This window comes from Gavialis gangeticus, unplaced genomic scaffold (assembly GCF_001723915.1).
Source record: "Gavialis gangeticus isolate Ggan-Ray unplaced genomic scaffold, GavGan_comp1, whole genome shotgun sequence".
NCBI lineage: Eukaryota > Metazoa > Chordata > Crocodylia > Gavialidae > Gavialis > Gavialis gangeticus.
The window spans coordinates 60963129-60989580 of NW_017728993.1; the positions used below are offsets into that span (position 1 = coordinate 60963129).

A 26452-nucleotide genomic window follows, 5' to 3' on the forward strand; every position below is an offset into this window, starting at 1 on the left:
GCAGGAACCTCATCTGCTGACTGAAAGGGGTTAGCATGAGCGTATTATAGCTGTGCTCAGAGCCGTCCTTAGGGTACGGCAAATCAGGGCGACCACCCCAGGCCCCACACTTTGCAGTGGGCCCTCAGAGCCAGGCTGAGGGGCTACAGCTCCTCCTGTGGGTCCCGCCTGGAGCTGGCAGCTCAGCCCCATGCCATGGAAGAAGCATAGAGACCGTCCCCTTTGTGGAGGTCCCAAGGCCTTGCACAGTGTTAAGGGGGCCCCACACCCCCCCAGGGTCGGCTTGGCTGTGCTCACTGAATTGTAGTGTCTTCCTTTCTGCTTCCTTATGCAGTTGCAGCTGTTCGGTTTCAACATGCTGCAAATCCAAACTTGGTACCTATAATGTACGTCTCTTTAGAAAGTGTTTGCATAACTCTTCCTATTTTAATATAGCTGATGCAGAAATCATAGAATCATGCAAAGGCAGAGGTGGAAGGAATTTGCATAGGTCATCTAGTTCAAACCCCTGCCTGAGGCAGGCTCATCCCTATCCAAACCATCCTACACAAATCACTGTCTAACCCAGGGGTTGGTAGGTACCATTTTGTGACAGAGGATGCAGAAAAGGCTAAAGTGCTCAATGTCTTTTTTGCCTCCGTCTTCACAGGCAAGGGCAGATCCCAGACTGCTGCACCAGGCAGCACAGTTTGGGGAGGAGGTGAGCAGCCCTCAGTGGTGAAAGAACAGGTTAGGGACTGTTTAGAAAAGCTGGATGCGTAAAAGTCCATGGGGTCAGATGGGATGCATCCGAGGGTGCTGGTTGGGTGCACCTGAGGGAGTTGGCTGATGTGATTGCAGAGCCATTGGCCATCATCTTTGAAAACTCATGGTGATCAGGAGAGGTTCCAGATGACTGGAAAAGGACAAACATAGTGCCCATGTTTAATAAAGGGAAAAAGGAAGATCCAGGGAACTACAGACCAGTCAGCCTCACCTCAGTCCCTGGAAAAATCATGGAACAGATCCTTAAGGAATCTTTTTTTTTTTTTTTTTAAGCACTTGGAGGAGAAAAGGGTGATTAGGAAGAGTCAGCATGGATTCATCAAAAGGCAAGTCATGCCTGACCAACCTGATTGCCTTCTATGATGAAGTGACCGGATCTATGGATGCGGGGAGACCAGTGGATGTGGTGTACCTTGATTTTAGCAAGGCTTTTGGTACGATCTCCCACAACATTCTCACAGGCAAGCTACGGAAGTATGGGCTCAATGCATGGACTGTAAGGTGAATAGAAAGCTGGCTGGAGCATCAGTCTCAGACAGTAGTAATCAATGGCTTGATGTCCAGTTGGCATCTGGTATCAAGTGGAGTGCCTCAGGGGTCGGTCTTGGGGCCAGTTCTGTTCAATGTCTTCACCAATGACCTGGAAGATGGCATAGCGTGCACCCTCAGCAAGTTTGCTGATCACACCAAGCTGGGTGGGCGGAGTAGAAACGCTGGAGGGTAGGGCTAGGATTCAGAGTAACCTAGACAAATTGGAGGATTGGGCCAAAAATCTCATGAGGTTCAACAAGGACAAGTGCAAAGTCCTGCACCTAGGATGGAAGAATCCCATGCACCAGTACAGCCTGGGGGCTGACTGGTTGGGCAGCAACTCTGCAGAAAGGACCTGGGGGTTACAGTGGACAATAAGCTGAATATGAGCCAGCAGTGTGCCCATGTTACCAAGAAGGGTCATGGCATACTGGGCTGCATTGGTAGGTGTGTTGCCAGTAGATCAAGGGAAGTAATTATTTCCCTCTATTCAGCACTGGTGAAGCCACATCTGGAGTACTGTGTTCAGTTTTGGGCCCCCAACTACAAAATGGATGTGGACAAATTGGAGAGAGTCTAGCGCAGGGCAACACAAATGGTGAGGGAGCTGGGTGACATGACTTATGAGGAAAGATGTGGGGAACTGGGCTTATTTAGTTTAGAAACTGAGAGAAGACCTAATAGTAGTCTTCAGCTACCTGAAGGGAGGATTGCAAGAGGATGGAGCTAGGCTATTCTCAGTGATGGCAGATGAGAGAACAAGGAGCAACAGTTTCAAGCTAGGGAAGTTTAGGTTAGATATTGGGAAGAATTCTCTCATTAGGAGGGTAATAAAACACTGGAACAGGTTACCCAGAGAGGTGGTGGAAGCTCCATCCTTGGGGGTTTTCAAAACCCAGCTAGACAAAGCTTTTGGCTGGGATGGTTTATTTGAGCAGGGGGTTGAACTAGATGATCTCCTGAGGTCCCGTCAACCCTAACTTTCTATGATTCTATTTTGTGCCAAGTGCCAAAACCCCCACAACCTGGACTTTAAAGATGTTGGTGGAGGAGCCGGAGGACGGCAAGGAGCCATAAGGGTTCCAATCCTTGCCATAGCAGCAGGTGCATGCCACTGTGGTGGGGCATGGTGGGGAAGAGGCTGGGGGAAGCACAACAAACCTCAACTAACCTGGAGCTTCTACCCACCCCACCCTTGCCCCCTGTGGCTTGATGCTCTGTAATGCCCCTTCACTGACCCAGGTGTGTGCGGGGGATCCCATGCTGCACTGCTCCCACTCTGTCCTAATCACATGTGCTGCAGCCCCACCAGCCCCAGTACAGTGACATATGGCACATCCAGCTTTGTGGCCTGCAAGGCTGAGGCAATACAGCTGAACACACCATACTCCTTGGGGATGCCCAGCTCCTCCAGCTCCATGCCACCTGCCTGCCGAGCATAATGTCTTGCATGCCATGCTCTGGTGTGTGCGCCAGGGGTCGCTGACCCCTGGTCTAACCTCTTAGCAAATCTACATTGTCAAATCTGATACAACACAAGACATAACACCTCTGTGGGCAGCAGGGTTGCCAATCCAGGAACATTTTTTCACTGACAAGCTTTTTACTTGCAACCAAACTTACAGCTATGGTCTTACACTATGCTGCCCCCACACCACTAGGACCCCCCTACTCATCCCCACACCAATGCCCCTGACTGCACTCTACACCTTGATGCCCTCAAGTAGTCTACTTCCAGTCTGTGCCTCGGTGGTTCCCCTACCTCTCAGTCTCAGCACAGAGCCCCAAAAAGCCTACCTGCAACTCAGAAGTATTACAGGTAGCCTGGGACGCAGCAGCAGCACACATTTGAGAGAACGCTCCCTGCAGGGTGCTGCACTCCAGGTGCTACTACTGTGCGCTCTTTGTGAGAGCTTCAATAAAGCTGCAGCTGCATAAAGTTTTTACTGATGCCTAAAGTTTTTTTTCTGACTTTACTGACAGCCATTTTTAGCCTGATTTTTTAACTGGCAGTCAGTAAATTTACTGAGAGTTGGCAAACCTGATGGGGAGCAGACTGAAGGTTTTTGTCTGTGATGAAAATTATGTGCATTTTATATTTGACAAGAATGTTACATTTATTTAGCGTTTGGGCCGTTGCAGATTCTAAGATATTCTTCTCTAGTAATTGCTCTCATTCTAAGCATTTTGTTTAATACAGCACATTAGACAAATACAGTCAGTTAGCAATCTTGGCTTTTGGGACAAGGCTTCTTATTTTTTGAATTTTTCACATTTTGTTTCTTTAAACAAGCTTTCCACTATTTCTATTAGTTACCATCTGACAAAGTAGGTTACAGCCTATGAAAGCTGATGCGTCTCTGAACATGTTAGTTTAAAAGGTGCTACCCTGCTCTGCCTTTTACATTTTCTATTGTGCTGGTCCATGGAAAAAAATTTTAAGCTTACATTTGGAGGCAATAAGGCATACTATACTTTTGCTTGGTTTCCTTATTTTTTTACTTCTCTCATAATACCTATATCAATTCACATCTCGTTTCACATTTAAATAAAAAGGAAAGTTGTGAATGTAGTTGGTCACTTACAAAATACTCAGTAGAAGCTTTTGCTCCTACCTGCTGTGTCTGCTGCCGCTGAATTGCCCTCACTTTTGGGACAGGGCTCTCTCTGGATGATGAGGACTGCTGTCGGGACCGAGTCCCATTCTGAACTGGTTCGGTCGCCATTGCACCTGATGCTGCCGATATGCTCCCTGTGCTCCGTAAGGAAGCACTATGGGGCAGGGACTGAGGTGCTTTGGCTCTGGCACCCAGCCCAGCTTGGTCCATTTTGCGTATCTGTGCCTGCCCCGTGCTGTTCTGGCGGGGAAGAGCAATAGGAACAGGTTTGTCTGGCATTGTGTGCCTCCTGGAAAAGTCGTCACTTTGTGTGCTGCGTTTGGTGAAGTCTTCCATACTGCTGTTGCTGGGTCCACTGAGTTTGAAGTCTTCACTGTTGCTTTGGCTCCGGGAGCTGGCAGTGCTTAAGTTCTCCAAGCTGGAGTCCACAGAGGCCTTTGGCATTGGTGGAGGTGGGTTGTTAAGATGGTAAACTGGGTTCTGGAAGGACAAAGGTTGGAGACTGCCCTGCTGATTCAAGGCTGGGTGCAGAGGTCTCCTAACTTGGGGGGCACTCTGAGGTGTGCTCTGAGTTTCCCGCAGCTGTTTGATGTTGGCCACCTGCGTTATGGAGAGCTGGCTACCAGCCAAACGCAAAGGCACATCATGCATGATGGACGGGGAATCACTGAGAGTTGTGTGGGGGTCCTGAAGGTCCATCAGGGAGATGCTACGTCCATTGGGCAGTATGCTCTCTCTTTCGTCCTTGTCTGAATAAGTCATGCTCTGGGTGGATGCCTGCTGAACCAACAGCAAGGTTTTGCCCCTAAAGTATCCATCTAGATTTTCCTGGGTTGGAGATTTCAGTTTATGTGAGTCACTGTGAAGTGGAAAGGAATTTGGTTAATTTTTAACTGGCCAAGATCCCAGGAGATCTGTCCTAGAGATGCCTTTCTATCTCACCTAGCCTTCCTTCCTTTCTCAAAGTCTGAAAGAACTAGATTATTTCCTCTTATGAAGCTTTTCATATTCCTCAGAATATCTACTTCCCTAATAAGCATGGGTTTTGGTTCTGTTTTGTTTTTAGAAGGCAGCTTGAAGTATGTAGTGCCTAATTTTTGCTTTCTCACAAGTAAAATACAACTTGTTTCCCATGGATTTGTGCACCCCCAGATACTGTTATTTTCCAGCTGAAACAGCATTCCAGTTGTCATTTAACCCTTTACCACTCTTCCAGGACTTTGTTGCATGTGTTTTTTTCACCTGAAAAGTTAAGACTGCAGAATTTGTAAAAAGCTGTTGGTCCAGAATGCAAGAGACATTTCCAAGTATCAAAACTGTACTTCACACTTGGTAGCACAAAGCATAGGCATAAACCATCAGATAGCAAGTCCTCATGCATTTCTGTCACCTCAAGACTTCTTGCTGGAGGTCTCAAATTGTAACCCTTACAAAGTAAGAAATGCCCTACTAAACAAAGAAGGGTTTTATCTTGGCTGTTCTAATTTTCACTCTTCCTGAAACACAGAAGTCTCATTACCACTGAAAAGGCAATCCAATCTCTAGAATGAAATATTAGTGTGATGCTTATAGGTCCAGATGGGAAGCTGGTATAAGGTTTGTTTTTCAGGAGCCTAAATAACTGACTTCAGGAAAGTCCCGGTGTCCTGGCTTACGCTTACCAGGTCTGAATAATAACTACTTGCATCTCTCACTACGATACTGTCCTTCCGAATACAGATACTTGTTCTGAGTACTCACACTTACCTACCTAGAAATTTTGGGTGACCAACCACTACTTTACAGGGATCGCCTTAAGAGAAGCTAGCAACCTCCCATATCCCACACCCCTTTTTCCTTCATCATTCTTTTTTAATCTTGGCTGTTACATACCCATCAGTGGGGTCCTCAAATATCTTCTGAAGCCCTGAGGAGAGACTTCCACTGACATTTGGACTAGAGCTGTGTTCAGTGAAACGCCTCAGCTGCTGCTGTATTGGTGTTGGATTGGTCATTGACTTGGTGATGTCAGCAAGAATACGAGGAAGAGGTCCCAGTTTTGCCACGGTCGCCTGTAGGAAGGAATTTTCACCCTAATTGGATAATAATCACCGCAACATCCGCCATTTTTTGATAACGATGCACAGAGGCGGAGGGGTGGAGGTTGGAAGGAAGAAGGGTGGGTGTGTTGTGTGTGGGTGTGGCAGGACCATAATGCATTGTTACGGAGCAGCGTAACCACGGCGACGAGATGAATGAAGGAGACGAAACAAGGTGCAGCAGACATTGAGGAAAGAAAAGGAAATAGAAAAGAAATTAGGATTGACCCCCAAAAATAAAATTCATGCTCAATAAAACCAAGCTACTGCCATTCCAACACAAAACTGTCATGCAAAGCAAACTACATCCAGTGGGTGGGGGTCAAGGTAGGAACTACAGTTACTACTAATTAAAAGGATTCAGAGACTATAGAGTCAACTACTGGGAAGGAACTTTCCAGGCAAAACGGGTCATACGGTAGAAGAAATGCATGCCAACAGACAAGGGAGTGCTGCATTCAGGGAGTCCGTGAAAGAACGGAGAGGGATGTGGGAGAGGAGGTTTCCATTTCATCAGCCTTCTCCTTTGGCATCCTATACTGATGCCATCTTCTGTACCAAGCTGTTATCAAAAGATGGGTACTAAAGTAGATTTCTCCACTTAAAAAATAAAATTAATTGCATGAGAACACCAGTGACTTCCATCCCAATACCTTTTCCCATTAGCCACTGGCTAGTGCTTCATTAAGTCTGGTGAACACAAGACTTTGTACGGGAGCAGCCGACCACAGAGCACAGTTCTATCATATCCCTAGTGCTATTGGGGGAGGCTGCTATTCCCATTTTCTGCTTGCTTTGGACAGCTGCTGACAGTGGGATCTACACATTGCTATAGGTCCTTGGGATTGAAGGAAAGGAGTGGGCAAGGGAGGCTTAATTACACAATACAACCCTGTACAAAGACTACCTTCCTGTCAAAGGTATTTTGTTTTTTCTACCACCGGGCATTCAATCAATGGACTACTCTGGGAAGTTCTATACGACTGCTTGGTTATCCCAAGTTTTCCTTTCTTATTAAAATCTTCAGCATTTTCCAGGTAATTTATTCCCTTTTCTCAACCTGTGTAATCACTGCCCACAGCAAAGTAGCAGTGATGTAACTTAAACCTGCAATTCCCATTTTAGTGAACCACAAAACCACTTTCCCAGAGCCTGCTGAAACATGCTGATACCTGCACTGAGGAAAGAACAAAGCAGCAAAAAGTACTTTGCCTTTATGTTATATTTGCCTTCTGCTTCTGCTCTCAAGCCATGTTCCATTTATCTACATTTTCAGAGCAGCTTTCAGTAGCTACTTTCATATCTGATCCCATCAGTGTCCAGAAGTCATTCAGTACCCTAAGAATGGGGGCTTATACTTCTGGTAACCCCAGAGGTGTTTAAGTCTGTAAGCCGGATCCTCAGATGAAATAAACTGAAATGGCTACAGTGGATTTACCGGAGCTACGCTGGCTGAGAATCTGGTCATGTATGCGTAAGCGGTCATTCCTGCGACCCCAGGAAAGCAGTCTTTGTAGGAATGGTTTTAAATGCGTCTGATGCTGTGAATATGTGAATGTAGGAGGGGAAATTGTCAGCCAAATCCAAAATTCATCACCAAACTAATATATTTATCATCCTGCACAAGGGCATTTAGAATTACTGGAACACACCAATGCAAACATTTTTGACCCATGCCAGCTGGAAAATACTCATTCAGTAAATAGTTATTTCTATACAACTTACTAGTAACAAGTTATTAGCTTTCCACAGACCATCTTACTTCCCCAAATTTCAAAAAAACCCACCTGAATAGTAGGTTATAAATGGTATCTGGGATTGTAGGCAGTATAATGCACTTTCTAAATGCTGAAAGTGTGAGGGAAGTGATTATAGTCATTTGTAAAAGAAGAGGCAACATCTCACTCAGCATCTCTGATTCTGTGTTTGAGTCCTGTCAACATTCTTTATTGACAAGTTTGTATTGTATTGGCACCACAGATCCCAAATTGTGAAGGAAGGGCAGGCTGGAGCATGTTGTGCCTGATGCAACTGCCAACTTGCTAGCTAAACATGGATAATCACTATTGCTGGTGATAGTGTAGGTAGCAAAGTGGACACAGCCTGATTTTATTTTAGAACTGGGAGTTTTCAGTGCTAGCTTTTACAGAATTTGCTTGGACCTGCAAAGACCAGGAGCAGAATGCTAGCAGCATGTATAAGCATGAGATAAAAATACATGCCAGAGAGGGAATTCAGGGGAAACCTAACATACAAAGCCCACTGAAGTCAGAAACACACTCCCAGTGACTCCACTAGGCTTTTGGATCAGGACAGTGAAGGACAAAGTGGGGAATGTGCAGCCAATCTCTTCATCGCATGACAAAAGCTCTGCTGAGGTTCTCATTTTCCACCCTCCTTTTCCCTAGCACTCTGCACAGAGTGCAATACTTGACACACACTCTTACTTGAGTCTCTGTCAAGTGTTTGCTCTTGTGCTGGAGCACAACCACTTTGCACATCTTGTTCAAGGCCTCACAAGGACTTGCAGGTACAAAGCCCTAATTTGGAATCAATCACTGGAAGAATAAATATGAAATGCTACAGTCAAATACCTTTCTAAAGGGTTACCTAACTTAAAAAGTTTTCTACAAAGTATGATTCAGCTGCTCCCTCGATGCTTCCCAGTACTCAAGTTGCTATGATACTATCACAAGATCCATCCTCCCAGTCCTCCAGCCTGTTTTACCTTATCAAGCTGGGACACAACCTCCCATAAGAGGGAGTGCAAAACAGACAGCTCCCTGCCCAAGTCAATGTAGCCTTCAAACCCAGGCGTGTTTGAGATGGTATCTGGGTTAGATATCTCCAGCAGGAAGCGTTTCATCCCTCCCCACTCATGTTCCAGGAAGTCATTCATGAAGGCCATATACTCTTCTTTATTACCAAACCTTGAAAGAAGAGAAAGACAGTCAATGACTTCTATACAAAATACAATGGATAACAGAGAATTTAATAATTGTAAGACTTGACTCTCTCTTTCTTCTTAAATTGGGGGAAACAGAAAGAGAGACTACTGATAAATGAAGAAGCATACTAATGCTTTCCATGAATCAACTTGGTTTTAACACTCGTCTTCATGCTACAGGGCAATGGGCTCAAAACCCACACACAAAACTCCTTTTGGAGTCTCCAGAAGCATGACCTTTGCATAATTTTCTTTCCCCAGTTTCTCCAGTTAAAAAGAAAAAAAGAAGGTTCACCAGTTTTAGGGTAACTTGTGTAATAGTGAGATGAAATAAAAAATGGAAGTATGGACGTGGTTATACAAATATATAATTCTATTCTTTGTTACAGTAATCCCATGTCAGCATCATTCCACTGAAAGCAGGATTGGGCCAACAGCATACATATCAAAAGACCCTGAACACTGTCTGCCTTAAATTATATAGACAGGGACTGTGTGGATAGAAAAGCACCTCCCCTTTCCCCACTCTTCCTGAAGTTTGTTTTGCCAGCTCTCCTAGGATTCAGCTTTAAGTAAATGCAACAGTTGCATACAGTGGTACTGTCACCCTCAAAGAGTTCTTATGGTCCTTGATTTAGGCCAAAGACCTAAAACACCTACTTAGCAAAATTGGCGAGGTTCTGAATGACTTTAGCAATGAGCGTCAGTGTTCGGGATGTGCGGTCATCAGGGTATTCCTGCATGAGACTGAAGAGGCTTGGGGACATGATAGCTGGGCACAGGAAACGGAGGAAGAGCGAGGCACTGATCAGGCGTTCGCTGATATCCTGCTTGCCCCGGCTCAAGCATTGCTGCTTCCATGATGCAAACACCTCCTTCAGCTCACGAGGAAAAACACTGCAACAAATTAAATAAAGAAACAAAATGGTAAGGATGTAAAATGTAACAGGCTAAACTGGTGGTCAGGCACTAGGAATTCAATGATGTGAGAAACAGTTTCATACTCCAGACTAGCAGATGCCATTGGGTATCTAGACTTAACTCCGGAATAGTCTTTTCACTTGGGAAACTGAAGTAGTTAAGTGCCCCCTGTTCAAAGGCATAAAGATCAAACTTGGATTCACAGGTTTGAACTATTCATCCATTCCTAATCTAAATAAATAGTAAGTTTGATTATTACCAAATCTGGAAAGAAGAGAAAGACAGCCAATGACCTCCATACTAAATACCGTTTTTGGAAAAAAATCAGAACCATACTGAATTTTGCTCATTTCTGTACTTAGACTTAATATCTTATATGCTGAATTTATCTGCATTTCCTGTGGCCTGAAATAGAAAAGCTATTATTCCAATCTACTCAGAAGCAGAAGCTGGTAGAAACAAAAAAAACATTCAATCTCTGCCCTTGCCATAGTAAATATTCCAGGAGACATCTGAGTATGGTACAATATATAGGACTGGGTACATTGGCAGGATCCCTCTGGATTGGGATGAAGTCTACATTGCAATACTGTGTCACAAGTAGTGAGCAACAGGAAACAAGCTACTGTAAGCTATAGATGTGTGTTTGTTCCAGTTCTCCCCACTGTTTTCCCATTTTTGAGGAGAAAGGGGTGTACTTTTGCCTCTCCTAAAGTGAAGAAATCAACTAACAGCTGAGACAAAAATGGGCATTCACCAGTAAGAGTTGATAATCTTGCAGAAGGCTAGCTCACAGCACATTTTCAGGTTGCTCTGATGATCAGTTAATTCACTTGAAGAACACTTGCTGGGATCAACTTCACAGTTCTCATCTGACTCATACAAAGCCTTGATAAACTCCCCTGTAAGCAGGAAAGAAGGTGACAAACAGTGATAATTATAAGAAATGTCTCCCTGATGTATTTTCAAATCTTGCTTATGCCTTCCCTTGGCAACTGCATTTTCTGCTCTGAGCATCTACAGCGATATGGGCTCCAGACACCAGATGCTGAGGACATGACCCCTTGTAACCGTTTTATAAGCCAGCATTTGCTAGATCAGATCAGGCTACTGGTGCTCTTGTCAAGATCTGGCCCAGCTATGGAACATCATACATGGGGTAGGAACAGAGGAGGATCTGCTTTCTGGTCCACACAGGCAATCACCTGGGAGCCTGAAGAATGAGATTTCATTACTCTTATCTCTGTTCGCATACATACAAATGTTATTAGTGATCACAACATTATCCATCCTCTTAAAAATGAAGCCATGTTATTTTTCTCTATGATCTTGTCTAACAATAAATCTGACACTATGACTTATCTTTATTAGTTCCAAGTTTACTGTCCTTTAATTTCACGAGTGTCACCTCATTGTTGTATTGTGAGACAAGACTAAAAGGAATGGCTTCATTTATACTTTGCCCTTTACAATCATGAATAATTCAACCCAGGCGAAATAATCCTAGTCTTTACAATTTCATCATGCTGGCATCTTGCAAAAATCTCAGCTGTCTATTTTTAGAACTTTAAGTTTCTGTCCCCTTTTTCTCACAGTGAGAAAACTAATGGGACACTGGATTCCAGCTCTTGGCTACTGGAATTTTCACTGGTGATAAATTGTGATGTAACTGTATTTTCCATTCTCTCCTATACTCTTAGCATATCAGGTGCTCTTTTATACTGTTGCTACTAACTGGGCTAAGATCCCCATTCATTCTTTCAGTGATTCAAAAACTAATTTCATTTCCTCAGATCTTCCTGCTTCCAAGCTCATACCACAGTGCTTATCCATAAAAACTCTAACAGTTCTGTAAACAGCAAAAGTGATACATTTTCTTAAGTTCCTTAGCCACCAATTACTTTTTGCTTTTCATGCTTGGTTATCCTGAATAAATGTTCACAGTTGCATGAAAAATTAAGAGGCAAGAATTTTTGCAGGTGATATCTTTTACTGGACCAACTACATGGTTGGGATAGATTTAGACAAGCTTTTGGGTAACATAATGCCCTTCCTCAGGTCTCACTGTGGCAACTAAAGGCTTGTCTAAGTCTATCCCAATCATGCCAACTATGCTGTTGGTCCAATAAAAGATATCACCCACAAAAAACCTTGCCTCTTATACATGGAAAACTAGGTCAGTTTAGAAACTTTTGCTGATGCTGGTGGCTGAGTTATGGGTGAAAATTAAAGGTTTGCCATGTAACTGTAATAAATTCTGCTCAACAGTGAACTTTGACACCAGCTGCTGAAGATAGCCCATTAAAGGAAAAGAGAAATTTCAATAGCATGGAATAAAACAATAAGATGCAATAATTAGTACTGCAGCTCAAGCCAAAGATGTTTTTAATGGTGGAAATATTATATATGAAAGAAGCATATACAATCTCTAAGTCGGTATTTTCTTTGTTCTCAGCACCACTTGTGGGTAAGCAAACCGTGTCTGCAATAGTGCTCTCAGCAGTGCATACAGTTGGGTCTTAATCATGTATTAAAAAAATCCTTGTAGCTACACTTAATATCTAACATTAAATTCAATGAGGTTAAATGAACTGATACAATGAATATAGACTGCAACTGAACAGAACTGAAAACTTTGATCAGACAAAGCTCTAGAACAGCGGTGTCCAACCTTTTTGAATGTGGGGCCAGATCATGAACTTTTTATCACCCAGTGGGCCAGCAAGCCAGATTCAAACACCCTCTGTCCTGGCCTAAAGAGACCCTGCCTGTGTAGCCCTACTGCACCTACCTGTTACTGCAAGGTTCATGGTAGCTGCTGGTGGACAGGGGCAGGAGGGACCCATTCTGCATCCAGCCACCTACTCCCCCAGAGACTGAAGGGGAGAAATAAATAGCTCCACAATTCCATCCCACGAGCCGGCGCTGCCCGAGGGGGGCTGGAGTGAGGCGGCCGCTGCACCGCAGCCCCTTGCTTGCCCACCTGCACGGCCCCACTCACCATGGTGGCTGCCCGCCCGTGCACGCAGCCCTGGTGGCCTCAGCGCTGTGAGCCTAGAGCGTGAGGTCTGGCAGACACCGGCTCCAGCCACCTTGCCCAGCAGAGGTCATGCCAGGACCCCACCTACCGAGGCCCCTCTGTGCTGGCTTCCCACGTGCTGCTGGGAACAGGAGGAGGCCGGTCAGGTCAGCACCAGCCAGCAGAAGTGACAGCAGAGCCGTGTGCCCCTCAGGACTGACCAGTGCAGGCAGGGGGAAAATGCAGCTGAGCCCCTGCTGCTCCGGCCGGGCTCGTCCCATCCTGTCCCATCCCGAGTGGCACACGGCTGTGCCGCTGCTTCTGCTGGCCAGTGCGGACCCGGCCTGCTTCCTCCTGTCCCTAGCAGCACATGGGAAGCTGACTTTAGCTGCATGCCACTTTTCCTGGCCAGTACTGACCCGGCTACGTCCATCCCATCCGGAGCAGCATGCGGCTGAAGCCAGCTTCCCGCAGGCTGCTGGGGACGGGAGGAGCTTGGCTGGAGCAGCAGGGGCTCAGCTGCACTTTCCCCCTACCTGTGCCAGTCAGTCCCGAGCGGCACATGACTCTGCCACTGCCTCTGCTGGCTGGTGCTGACCTGGCCGGCCTCCTCCCATCCCCAGCAGCACGTGGGAAGCCGACTTCAGCTGCATGCTGCTTTGGATGGGACAGACCCACCCGGGTCAGCACCAGCCAGCAGAGGCAGTGGCAGAGTCATGTGCCGCTCGGGACTGACTGGCACAGGTAGGGGGAAAGTGCAGCTGAGCCCCTGCTGCTCCGGCTGGGCTCATCCTGTCCCGAGCGGCACATAGCTACTCCTCTTCCCACATGCACCGCATCTGCGACGTCAAGATGACGCGGTGTGTGTGGGAATCTTGTCCTTTCCCCAGCCCTTCAGCAGCCATTAGGAAGCTGCCAAGGAGCTGGGGGAGGGACAACGGATGGGGACAAAAGTAAGCAGTGTTTACTTTCGTTTCCTGTCACAGCACCATGGGCCTCAGAAAATGTCTTGACAGGTCGCATGGCGGGCCATATGTTGGACAAGCCTGCTCTAGAAGAACATGTCATCAAGAGCAACCTTGCCCTGGGCTGGAGACAGACTGGATGACCTAACAAGTCTTTTCCATCTCTAACTTCTCTGATTTATAATCTTATCATTCAGCACTGAGGTCTTAAATGATGTATTAAAAGTCATTAATTTAAAAATATCTTTATGTAATTACTGCACATTAAAAGGCTTACAGTAAAATGTAATAGACTGGACCAAAAGATAATTGAATATGTTGGAAAACAAGACATGAAGTAATATGCTGTTCATTTCCACATACAGAGATCGATTCCATTACTCCTACTAGTGCTGGACAGTGCCTTTTGGTTCTATTCAACCAGAGGGAAGTCATCAGAACCAGGCTCATTATTTTTAACATACAAGAAATACACCCAAGATGTAATCAAAATTTGATTACATTAGCCCACAGAACACTAGTGAATCTAATCATATGCCTAACCATTTGATAACTGATGCATTTCCAGAACCATTGACACTGTGCTAGAAAAGAGAGCTGGGTCTCTACGGAGAAATCAGTCTTGACTTCTGCACCAGGTTTGATACCCTCCCTAGGCTAAGAAACAGCAGCAGATAGGTGGTTCATATAGGGCAGGGGTGGGCAAAATGTAGCCTTCCAGGCCATTCTATCTGGCCCATGGGGCCCCTAAAAAATGGAGAAAATTAATATTTATCTGCCCTGGGCTGCCTGTCATGTGGCCCTCGATGGCTTGCCAAAACTCAGTAAGCAGCCCTCTGCTCAAAATAATTGCTCGCCCCTGATATAGGGAGTTTAGGCAAGAGAGGACCCAGCCTGCAGCTGGCAGTGACTTGTAAGGAAACTGTCAGTTTATTTGGAAAGGGGTGTGGTTCTAGTCCTCACTGATGGGATAGAAGCTGTTGGGACTATAATTAACTAATCTGGCAGTGGTTTATGTCAAGAGTGAAGCCTGAAGCTAGGGAGGGACTAGTAAAGGGCTGGCAGCACTTCTAGGCAAGTAAGTAGCTAGACAGGCAGCATGAAACTGCTGTCTCTGCTGGAAAGGGAGAGGTTACTGAAGCAGGAAATTGAGAGCTGAGCACAAGAGTTGGGCATGCAGGATCAGACAAGGGATTTGATAAGAATTCATCATATTCCTTTCCATTAGTGAAGAACACTAAAGGCAGGCCTTCTTATGGGGCTACCAAAATAAGTTGTATTGTGCACTCATGGTGCATAATGCTCACTAGCCTCACTGCTTTGTTCACTCTAGCTGTCTGCATGCAATGCTAACTATTTGTATTTGGACCCGGTACAGTTCTAGAAGGTTAATGTGGGTATCCACAAATTAATTGCTGTAAGGCAGGGCCCATGCCCAAAGTTTATAACTCAGAAGATCACACTGGAAATCTTCCAGGAGTGCAATGGTTGTACCCAATAAGATGCAAAGTGACAAATCTTCCTTGTAATGTAATGCATACACACAGTTGTAAATGCTAGCTTGGGCTTTATCTCCTTTGATCAGTAAATAGGAGCAGCTCATTCGGAGGTGTTAGCAACAGATGCCCAGCAATAAAATCCTACAGATAATTAACCCTGCCTTGTGTTTGATGCCCCTGGGTGCATAAAAGCTTTCAGGTAGGAGTTTGGGTTGCTCTGTTCTAGGGAACATCTTTAAAATACCATCTCCTTCTTTCCATCCCTCAGATGGGTTATGAAGATCCAAATGTTGTGTTTCTGATCCTTTCTTGTAGTTTCAGCTTACACACCTGGGATTCACCACCAGTATCAAGAAGCACAGCAGTAAACTGTCAGCATCTTTCCAGGTGGTTAGATTAGCAGAATCCTTTTTTATCCCTATTCATACACCAGATGGAATGATTCATGGCTATCAATGAATCATAATGAAAATATGACATTTAAATCAACAAGAGAAATAGAGAAAAACAGGATACCTAAAAAATGCAGAGCGTGGAGGACTGAGAATCCCTCTCAGCTGTCTCCAGTAAGCATTTCCTTTTCAAATGTTGCAGATCCCTTAGGAAAAAAACCTTATCTATGCTTTCCCTGGGCAAAAAGGGCCTATGACACGTGGCCAAACTTCCTAAGCCTCCTATCTGCAAACCAAAATCAACATGGCCAAGAGCAGCAGTACACAAAACTTCTGAGATGCGCAGGCCCCAGAGCCAATGATCTGTGAAAAGTGTCCCAGCTTAAATGATAATTTGCCATCATTATTTATTCTAACAAGTCATTTGAGTAAAAACTGCAGAAAATGAAAATCGGAAAAAAACAGAACAAACAGATAAATAAAAAACAGGCATTCTTCACACTTTCTCTATTTCCCTTTTCCTCAGGAACTGCATTTAAACTGCCTGGGAGCTGCATACATAGATATGGTTACTGCAGTTGAAGGGAGCCGGACTTGATGACATAGAAGGTCCCTTTTGGTCTTTGTTTCAAGACATGGTAGAACCAATTAGGTTCTAGTGCATATAGTGTGGGAGTAGGATTTCAGGAGTCCACACAAAGGAGTTTCTTTTCTTGTAGGCTACAAATCCTCCTGGGGAAGATTCCATATTTGCCTCTGTATGGGTGTTGACAGCAGATCTGCCACGTAAAATGGGGCTATGGATCCCACAAAGCGGGGGAACTACAGCAAAAGACCAACGTTTATAATGAAACAACGTTTATAATGAAACAGATGCTCTATCTATGGCCCCAGTGACACACCCAGAGTCGCACCAATTACTTGACTGCCTGCTGGTGCAGTATTTGTCCATTAGCTTCTGAGACATGAAGAAAATAAGGTGCTTGATACTTTCTTACCTAGTGCATCATGAAGATACTTTTGGCCTACTAGTTTTAAGTACTCTTCAATGGCTTTGGTAGCAAGTGTGTTCTCCCTGAAGATCAAGACGTCATGCTCCCCACAACGATCTACCTCTGACATCACCAGGTCTGTCAAAAAGTCCTGCAGGGAAAAAGTAAAGCAGAAAGACGACATTTAAACCAAAAAACAGCATAGCATAGTTTTAAACAGCAAAAGCATGACAGATAGCAAGGGTTAAAAATCCTGTACTCCAGACTGAGGAATGAGAAGATTACTGAAATGTGCCTGCCTGGGAGGAAAGGCATGGTAATACTATAGCCATGTGGACCATATGGATTAGCTTGAGTACCTCTTGCATCTGTGCATTAGATTGTCTAGGACAGCAAAGGTCCCCATCTCATTTTTTTGGACTCCACTGGAAAAGGGAAACAGCAGCTAGGGATTATGGGATAAAATTAGAATAGGAGAACCAAACCTTGAATGAAAAGTCCTTGTAACCAAGCTTTAACATTTGGTTGGGCCAGATTCTGGCAGTCTTTGCTTCATGTCTGACAGTGGGCTTCTTATAGTCATGTTTTAATTATATATGTTTCAGATAGGAACTGGATGTTTCCCTACTATTTGAACCCATACGAACAAAGAGGAAAGCATATTCAAATTTTCTATTAAGTGGGAAAATTTCATTAAAGAGACAGATTTTCAAAAGTGAAAAGCAGGAGCAAATTAAAGGTAGGAATTGGAGAAACAGCAGTCCTATTGTGCATTGATCTGGCATGGTGTTAAACAACATTCATGTGCTCAGTCTAAGACAGGGGTAGGCAAAATGGAAGACTCAGCTTGTGGCCAGACTTCATTTCCCAGTAGCCCCTGCCCATGCATCTGGGTCCAGTTTCCATGGAGACCCCAGCAGCAGCCACCATGCTGTGATAGTGCAAGGCCAGGGTTTCCATGGAAACTGACCCCAGCACTGCTGGCAGGGTGTGCAGCAGGGTGGGGAGCTGCTCCAGGGGCAGGCTGGGATCTTGCAGTGGTGACAGTGTGGCCGAGCCAGGACAGAACTGCAATCTGCAGCCTGTATGCTCTGGGCAGGGGTGTGCAGACAGCAGATTGTGGCTCTGCCCCGGCTCCTTGCAGCAGTGACAGCATGGTCAGGAGCTGGGGCAGAGCTGCGATTCGCTGCCTGGATGCTCCTGCTCAGAGCATGCAGGCTGCAGATTGCAGCTCTGCCCTGGCTTTGGACCATGTTCTCACCACTGCAAGATCCTGGCCTGGCCCTGGAGCAGCATCTCACCCTGCCACGTGGCCTCCCAGTACTGCTGGGGCGAGTCTTCACAGAAACCTGGGCCTGGTGCTATCACAGTGTGTCTACTGCTGGTGTCGCTATGGAAACCAACCCCAGCTGTGCAGGCAGGAGCTGTTGGGAAAAGGAGTTCACTGTCAGCCAAATCCAGCCCATGGGCCAGGCTCTACCCACCCCTGGTATAAGGAATGAAACCACAGAATGAGGAGTAAGTTTCAACAACTGCTAATAAAGAGCCCCCTTGTGCAATCGCTATCAACTTCTTCAGCTGTTGATTTCACTGGAAACTAGGGAGACACAGATTTCACAGGAAGCAGTTAATACCTTGCAGGATTGGACCCAGACACTAGAAATCTCTTTGGGGCAGGGACAAAAATTTGTTGTTATTTTACATCCCTGAACTTCTTGTCAGTACTCAATGAATAATACAGAAGAAACTTGCTAATTTGCCACATTTTTTTGTGCAGATCTCCCCACAATTATAGAAAAGTGCTACAGCAAAATCTGATATCCTTAAAATGCCATTATTTTACAGGACATACCTCAGTACATTACCAGTATAGTTCAAGTCCCAAATAACTAGCTGCAATTATCAGCATTCATAAAACAAGATGTTTTGTTTTGCATTATCTATGCTTTGTTTTTACTTGCATACTATTTTCTCTCTATAGAAAAGCTGGCAATAGCTTTCCCAAATCAGTTTGACTAGCCAGATTCAAGTGTAACAACAAAACAGTAGATGTGTGACTATAAATCCTGTTCTCTTGAGAGAGGTAAGTTATATCATCCTTAATTGTAAAGCTTTGCCAATTAAGAAACCCAAAACAAGCATGAGGGAGGTAGAGAAGTACAATGCTAAATTTGTCTGTCTGCTGTAGCTGGCTTGGAAGGAGTTTGGAGACTCCCTTCCAGTCTTATCAGAGCAGCACTACAGGAACTATCCTAGCTGTCATCTGCTCTAGATCAGACAAGTGCTTGGTATGGTGTTCATCCTCCTCACACTCCATCAAAAAGGCTAGATACAGTACTGTGAAGTGGAGCGTGGCAAACAGATTGGCATGATTATTTAAACATATGTAACATTCATTTTTGCTGTCATCTAGGGGATGCCCAACCACCTTCCACACACAGAACTCTCTCAGCCAAGCTTGCCTGGGTTCAACCTGCCTGGAGGGCATAATAGAGACCATGGTATGAGTTTCTCTCTGGCTGATGAGCAAACCATTCTGTAGCAAGGATAAATGCTAAACCACTCAAGTGTAAAAAGTCCTTCTATGCCATCCCACAATAATCGCCTCCATGCCCAGGTTCGCTCATAATTCACTGGGAAAGAATCAGAACAGCTCAGCTTATTAAAGCACAGAAAACTAAAGAAGATGCTCCCAGATGTCCTTGCAACAAATGGAGGTAAGTGCAGCACCAGTGAGGGGATGCTAACTTGAACATGGCTTTATGGAGTAGCCTAGCCACTCAAGCTAGGCTAACGTAGCTTCCAGCCACTCAATTCAACTCTACAGTGAAGATGTTAGGGCTGTGCGAAGCTTCGGTCTCCAATTTGATTCACCGGAGATTCGGCCCAATTTGGTGGCCAACTCTTTGAATCCAAATCGAATCAAAGGACTCTTTGATCTCCGAATCTATTCGAAACCCTCTGAATCAATCTGGAGAGATCTGGACATAGACAGAGCTTTAAATGTTTTTTTCACATACTTCTAGGTAGCAGGGGCTTGTGATCACTGCAATGCTGGGGTGCATGGAGTATCCCACAGAAGCACAGTGAGGGCTCCCCAGCACGCTTGGCAGCAGACCTGGAAGTGGACCAGAAGCACTTCCGGGTCCACGGGGGAGCGTACTGGGGGCCCCCCCATGCCCTTCGGCTCAGTGACTGGTGCCTCCTGGGTCTGGGGGCGCGCCTGGGGTCCCCCAGCATGCTCCCCATGAGACCTGAAAGTGGACCGGATGTACTTTCAGTTCGCTTCCAGGTTCACTGCTGAGCATGCTGGAGAGCCCCCCACGCTGCCATGGGAAACGCTCCATCCGCCTTAGCGTCACAGTGATCACAAGCCATGCTGCTACCTCAAGGTATGTAGAAAAAAACTTAAACCTGTGCCTGAATCACTGATTCACAGAATCACTGTCCCCGATTTGGACCGAATCCGAATAGAATAGGGCCCGTTTTGCACAGCCCTGGAAGATATAACCTTGTTGCTTATAGTTTTTAAGACATGCTTACAAAACTTTATTCACGAGCTCCTTGGTACTATACCAGTCACGGTGCCTCATGTTTGCAGAAATGTGGCAACGGTTCTTGTGCGCTTAGTGTGGAAAACTTAACCTTCTGCAAAACTAGAAAGGTTTAAGCCTGATGCTTTGTACCCTGTAATATATATTTCCTCTAAAATGTCAATGTCTACTCCTTGGAATACATTCACACTTACAAACCTTCAGTTCTTATAGTATATCTAAAATTGTCTCCCTTTTGTAGAAAATTTGCCTAAGTTCCTTTGAAAGTACCCACTTTTTTTCTTAGTTTCACTTCCTCTCTGGTAACATTCCTCCTTTAACTGCCATTCCCAAGACCAGTACATCCTTGAGCTATCTCTATCTTTATCTGTATTTAAGAGGATGCAAATGCTGCTTTCCTAGCCTACAGTGATCCACAAGAAACCATTTATCAAAAGCCCCATGGAGACACTGTATCTGATTACTTACCTTGGCTCTCCCAGTGCTTTGAAGAATGTGCACCAAAGCACAGGCCATCTCCTCCTTGTTCCTCACGCTGATCACTGGCTCCAGAACAGAGCACAACATGGTGTAATTATTGGTGACAAACTCTGCAAACTCCTTGTACTGCTCCATAGGCAGGATGGTGATGGTTTGGTATCGAGACTTGATCCGAATGGAAGGCCCCCCAGACTTCCCTTTATTGGGGGTAGGTGTGCTGACTGGATACCACTTTTCCACAAACTGACGCCCAGTCACACTGACCATGGGGATGTTGACCAGGCCTACATAATTATTCTTGTCTTTTTTCTTCTTCTTCTCCACATCCTTATAGATGTGCACCGTGATGCTGTGGAGAGGTGGGAGACTGTAGAACTCAAAGTGCTCACCCCAGAAGATGTTGTCCGCTTTTGTTTTGCTGGTGGTGCGGGCAAACAGCGTATCATCAAGGCAAAGCTCACAAAAATATTTCTTCTTGGGGGCCAAGTCCTTTGCCTCGATGATCCAGAGGCGGAGCACATTCTCAGCTCGACGGCAGTTGTCCTGAGCAGAACAAAGAGATCAGCTTTGATTTAGATATCACAGCCTAAGGAATAGAACATTTTCCTTTTGAAGCAGGGAACATGGGGCTGTACTTTATAGCTCCCAACTTGATCATCTTTGAGAGGCCATTTTTTAAATAATTTAGAAAAACAATTTTGCCTTGCAGTTCAGCCATTTAGAAGGTGGTAAATTCCTCAAATCTCCTTGTATTAAAACCACAAGCAATTGGTAGGGTGGGCATGTGCCACCCTGAGATTGGCCCCCAAAAGTGGGGCAGTTTTTTTGCTGCACGGGCCAACAGCGAATGGGGGGGGGGGGCACTAAGCCGGGGCCCAGAAGAATGGGGGGGGATAGGGGGCTTTTGGCCCATCCCCAGGCCCGCCCACAAATTGTGCCCCCCCAGACTCAGGAGGCACCAGTCACCCCTGTATTGAACAGTATCACTTCCTCTGTGAACTACTGGAATACTATGGTTAATAAACACCACCAATCTAGCAAACTGATAAAAAAAAAAGTGATTTTTTGGTAAATTTTTAGTAACTCAAGACCTTTTTTCTTTCAGGGAACACACAACATAGAAATCATTCTGTTGCCAATACTGGCCCCTCTATTGAAACATGGAGCTCCATTTCTTTGTACTATAAGAAGCCTAAACCAAAAACAACAATTAGGTACCTTGTCAGTAAAACTCGCAATGAAAGTTCCTTGATTGGTCTCGCTAGATTTTGAGATGAGAATCAGAAGCCAAGATGAAAGAAGACTGCTTACTAAATGTTTAACCTACTAACTGTTATGTAAAAGTGGTGCATGGTGGCTTTTGGTACGTTCATGGATGGTTCACTCCTCAGATAGCATATTAGTTTGACCAACCTAATTAAATGGGTCTATATCTCCGGGAAAGTTTCATATGTCATTGGGGAAAGATTCAGTCCCACCACATTTTACTGGTGGTAATATTCCTGCTGCTCCTTTTACCTTATTAGGCTGCACTGTCCTGCGTAGGTTTTCCATCCACTTGTCTCTCTCTGCTGCAGAGGAACAACTGAAACATTTACTGCCACTGGAGTAGGTTACCTGGAACATACAAGTAAATATGGTTCAGGCAAACCAAGGGTATAAGCTGCAAACTACAAGAAGTAGTGAAGGACATAAGGCAGCTTTTGAGCAAACTGACAGCAAATGTGGAAAAGGCAGCAAAAGAACATGGGGAAAAAAGAGGAAGCAAGTCTGAAAGGCAGAGAGAGAGCAAAAAGAAAACCTCCGCTCACATTGGGTACAAAACCAAAGGGAACAGCAGAAAAACAAAATACTCAAGAGATTGTAAAACAGGGATGTAATCAGCAATTTGAAATCTGTGCACATGCTAACTGATCTGCAGCTTTCAGATGTAAAATTCCCCGAAGGCAGATGACCTGATCACTTACAGCACACATGTAGGGAAAGGTAAAAGAAAAGTACTATGCTTGTACTATGTAAATAAAAGAATTGATGAATAAAAAAATCTCTGCTAGATGTCATGAGAAGTGTTTTCTTCTGGAACTTTAGAAGTATGCACCCCAATGTCTGAAACAACCAAAAAGTTAGACTGTGCTTGGGAACATATTACAAGCAATTGTAGCAAAACAGCCAAAAAAGATAGAACATTTTTATTTTGCTTTAATTTTTCTTTGACCCTGCCATAGCTCCCCATTTCTCCCACTCATGGCCAGTTTAAGGCTAGATTTTAGAGCTAAACTTTGCATTTGTTTTGACACCTGTCTTCACTCAACCAAGGAAGACTGAAATAGACTGCAAAGTGATTCCAACCAATGGGATACTATTTGAAATGAGCTGAAGTAGTTCCTGAATATTAAGACAATGACTCTGACACATTGGTTTTCTGTTACCAAAGTTTTCAACACAACAAAAAGAGATATTTGTTTTAGGGGTTTGGAGGCATGAGGCTAGATCTACCTCAGTACAGTTCCATTGAAGACAACGTGGGTTCAGGCTGCGATTTTGATTACATGATGGCCTTGATCATATCTATACGTAACACTCAATAACATGCTGTTCATTCAGCCAGCTTTAGACGCATGTAAATAGGAGTTTATCCAGTTTAAAAATGTGCTTGTATAATATATCTTTCAGTAGCCCCCTGCTAACTTTTATAACCTTTACTAATTTAGAGGTCATTTCCCTCAGCATCTTGTCTTGGCAACCAAGATCAGCTGGCATGCTCTGGAACACCTCCCCATATATGAATATAAGGATGGGAGGGGTGACAACTTGGCTGGAGATTAGTGAACCTATAAAGTCCACTCCCTGCACCACCCAACAAAGCTCATGTTTTTGACCTTTAGGGCATCTGTAAAGGACTCTCTCTTTACTTATGCTTTTCCTTCAGTAATCTGCCAGTGACTGCATTCTTAGAAAAGAGTCCTTATCTGAATGAGTACTTCTCCGTTCGTTTGTATTTTTTTTAATTAATTTTGACTGAGCATGGAGAATATGAGCTGTTATTTTAAAATAAAAATGGTTAAGTCCCACATTTGAATGAACATCATATATGTATTTGATAAAGGATGTTTAAGTAGAAGAGTAAGAGAATAATTGAAAAGATTTCTTCCTAGCAACTGACTGGCCCCAAGGACTAGCAAGGGGTGGGCAAAATGTGGTCTGCAGGCTGAATGCAGCCTGTCAAGCCATTCTATCCGGCTCACGGGGCCCCTAAAAATTTAGAAAATTAATATTTATCTGCCCCTGGCTGCCAGTCACGCAGTCCTTGGTGGATTGCCAAAACTCAGTAAGCGGCCCTCCACCCGAAATAATAGCCTGCCCCTGGACTAGACTCTCATGATGATTAGACACTCCACACCCTAACCTCAGTATGGTCTGAGCTATTCATTTTTTACCTAGTTATTAAATTACAAAATAGTACATGGCTGGTCTTCAGATTGACGGACTGCTATATTATACCATGTAATTTGCATTTTGTGCAGATGACTTGTTACCTCAAAGCAAAAATCTTGTCCCAGGATACTGCTATGAAGTGGTTTGACAAAGACCTTCTCTTCTGTCCCAAGATCCAGGGCCTCCACTGCACTACCTGGGCTCAGTAAAGACTCATGGGAACGAGATTCTTTCAGCTTTGGCAAGCCACGTGACCTGTGAGAGAAAAAACACTCTCCTCAGACTCTGATAAATAGAAATTGGCCAAATCCCAAACAAAGGAAATTCTAGCTTGATGGTGTTAACTAGTTCTTACAGGTTTTATGATTGCTTTACCACCCTACAGAAAATTAAATGCACACATTAGCTATTCAGTTTCTCAAATGCAATATGCAACATAACTTCAATACAGTGAAATTCAAGGTGCTAGCATCAGAGCTGGTAAACAGTATCCCAGTACCATTAGCTAAATGCACGAAACACGCTTCAGTAGACCCAGAAGCTGAAGCCGCTGTGACACAGTTAAAAGAAAATTCCTGTCAACTGTAGATCTCTTTAAATCGGTATTTACCATAGGCAATATGCCACTGGGAATATCTAAATGCTGATTAGCAAGGAAATGTTCTGTTAAAAGCAACAAGTTTCCCTCATTAAAACAGAGGTTTTGTCATTATAAATACTATTTTGTTTTCTTGTAATAACTTCTAGTAAGAACTGGATTCCTCTGGCATTTTGTGATGGTAATGGGGAAAACAATTAAACACATTAGACCTGCCCTAAACAAATAAGGTGCTTCCATTCACATTTTTGCAACCCTTGTGCTGCTTCCATCTTTTAACAATTTCCATTCTTTGCTTTTGTCAGGCCTTTTCCTTTATTCCTCCTTTGGGGTTGCCCTGACTACTCTTTGGACATGCTATTTTTCTAAATCCTTCCTCCCTAACAATTGCAGACATTTTCTAGCCATCTCCTCTCCTGAAATATCCAGTTATTCTAGTCTCCTCCTTGTCCTCTGCCTCTCTAGGCATTCTGAACAGGCTCCTCCAGTAAGCCTCTCTCTCTTCTGGCTCTTGTTGACTTCCCAAGAACACACACACCTCCTCTTACATTGATTCTTAAATGGTTCACCATATTTTAACAGTTCAACTCTGATCAACACTAATATACATTGGTGACCCGTTCCTACTGTCAAAATGGCACTGTAAGTGTTATTACGTTCCCTGTGTCTCAATGACTTCAAAAAAAGTGGGCTTAGTTGCAAGTCAAGAGTTTTAAAACTGCTCTTCCTCCAGAATTGACTTTGGGCTTCTTCTTCCTGATGCATCCCTAACTGGAATAAAAGATCCAGCAAGTTAATTTGCACTTTCAGTGATAGGAGCATCTTAAGGGATTTTCATAAGCACAATTGGAACTTAGTAAAATAATCTACTGACGATAAACAAGAAAGAACAGAAGCCCAGGTTCCTCTCTTAGCCATGGTCGTTTTGCAGAACAAACAAGAGCTGAATCTTTTGCTACTTTTTCCCCCAAATTGCAATGTAGGGCTAGATTTGAAAAAGCATTTTAGCTCAGGATTAACCCCTTCTCTACCCAGAAAAGTACACAGATTTGTGTAAAAGTGCTTCACTGATTCAGGACCACAATTAGCATAATACAGTGGAGTACAAGGAGAATCAAACCTGTGAGAAGAATGACATCATTTTTACAGCTGCTTTCCAGAAGAAAGCCACCCTTTAAAGCTGTGTTTTCTCACCCAGGTTTCTCTTTGCAATAATTCCCAGCATATTTGGATCACAATATAAAAGCTTAGCTTCAAAGCTAAGGTATCTACAAGTAAATATTTAAAGAACTGGGAAGGCATTGTTATCTATAGGGATTCCCTTTTTTTTTTTTTGGGGGGGGGGGGGGGAATCCATTAAATAGCATATGAATTTCCTTTTATTGGAACTTCTTTTATTGAAAACCTAATACCTTTTTAAAATTAAAGAAATCCTGAACTTATAAGCACCAATAGCTCTTACTGAAAGATGTTGGGAAATGGAAAGCAAGAAAAAAATTATGTGGCGAAGTTTTCGTTGTCAGTCCTAAGACTGCTTAACAAAACAAGGAGACCATGAAGAATAAAGGCCTTAAGCAGCAAGCAGAGTTCCCCTCACTGCTCTTTTGCACAAGATCAACCATTGCTGGCACTCTGGCAGACTTGCATTGGATTTTTTT

The 26452-nt window shown here is 44.2% G+C and overlaps 1 protein-coding gene across 1 annotated transcript in view; it reads right to left on the reverse strand.

Moving 5' to 3' along the window:
- Positions 1–26452, reverse strand: part of RASAL2 (RAS protein activator like 2) — a 170759-nt gene that overhangs the window by 19059 nt on the left and 125248 nt on the right. Inside the window, exons 5-13 of the mRNA XM_019501824.1 lie at positions 24298–24451; positions 22280–22378; positions 20750–21304; positions 16734–16878; positions 10618–10762; positions 9600–9836; positions 8721–8922; positions 5787–5965; positions 3882–4773 (exon numbers count right to left, since the gene is read on the reverse strand). Of these exons, the coding sequence (XP_019357369.1) occupies positions 3882–4773; positions 5787–5965; positions 8721–8922; positions 9600–9836; positions 10618–10762; positions 16734–16878; positions 20750–21304; positions 22280–22378; positions 24298–24451 (2608 nt within the window). The remainder of the gene's footprint in view (positions 1–3881; positions 4774–5786; positions 5966–8720; positions 8923–9599; positions 9837–10617; positions 10763–16733; positions 16879–20749; positions 21305–22279; positions 22379–24297; positions 24452–26452) is intronic.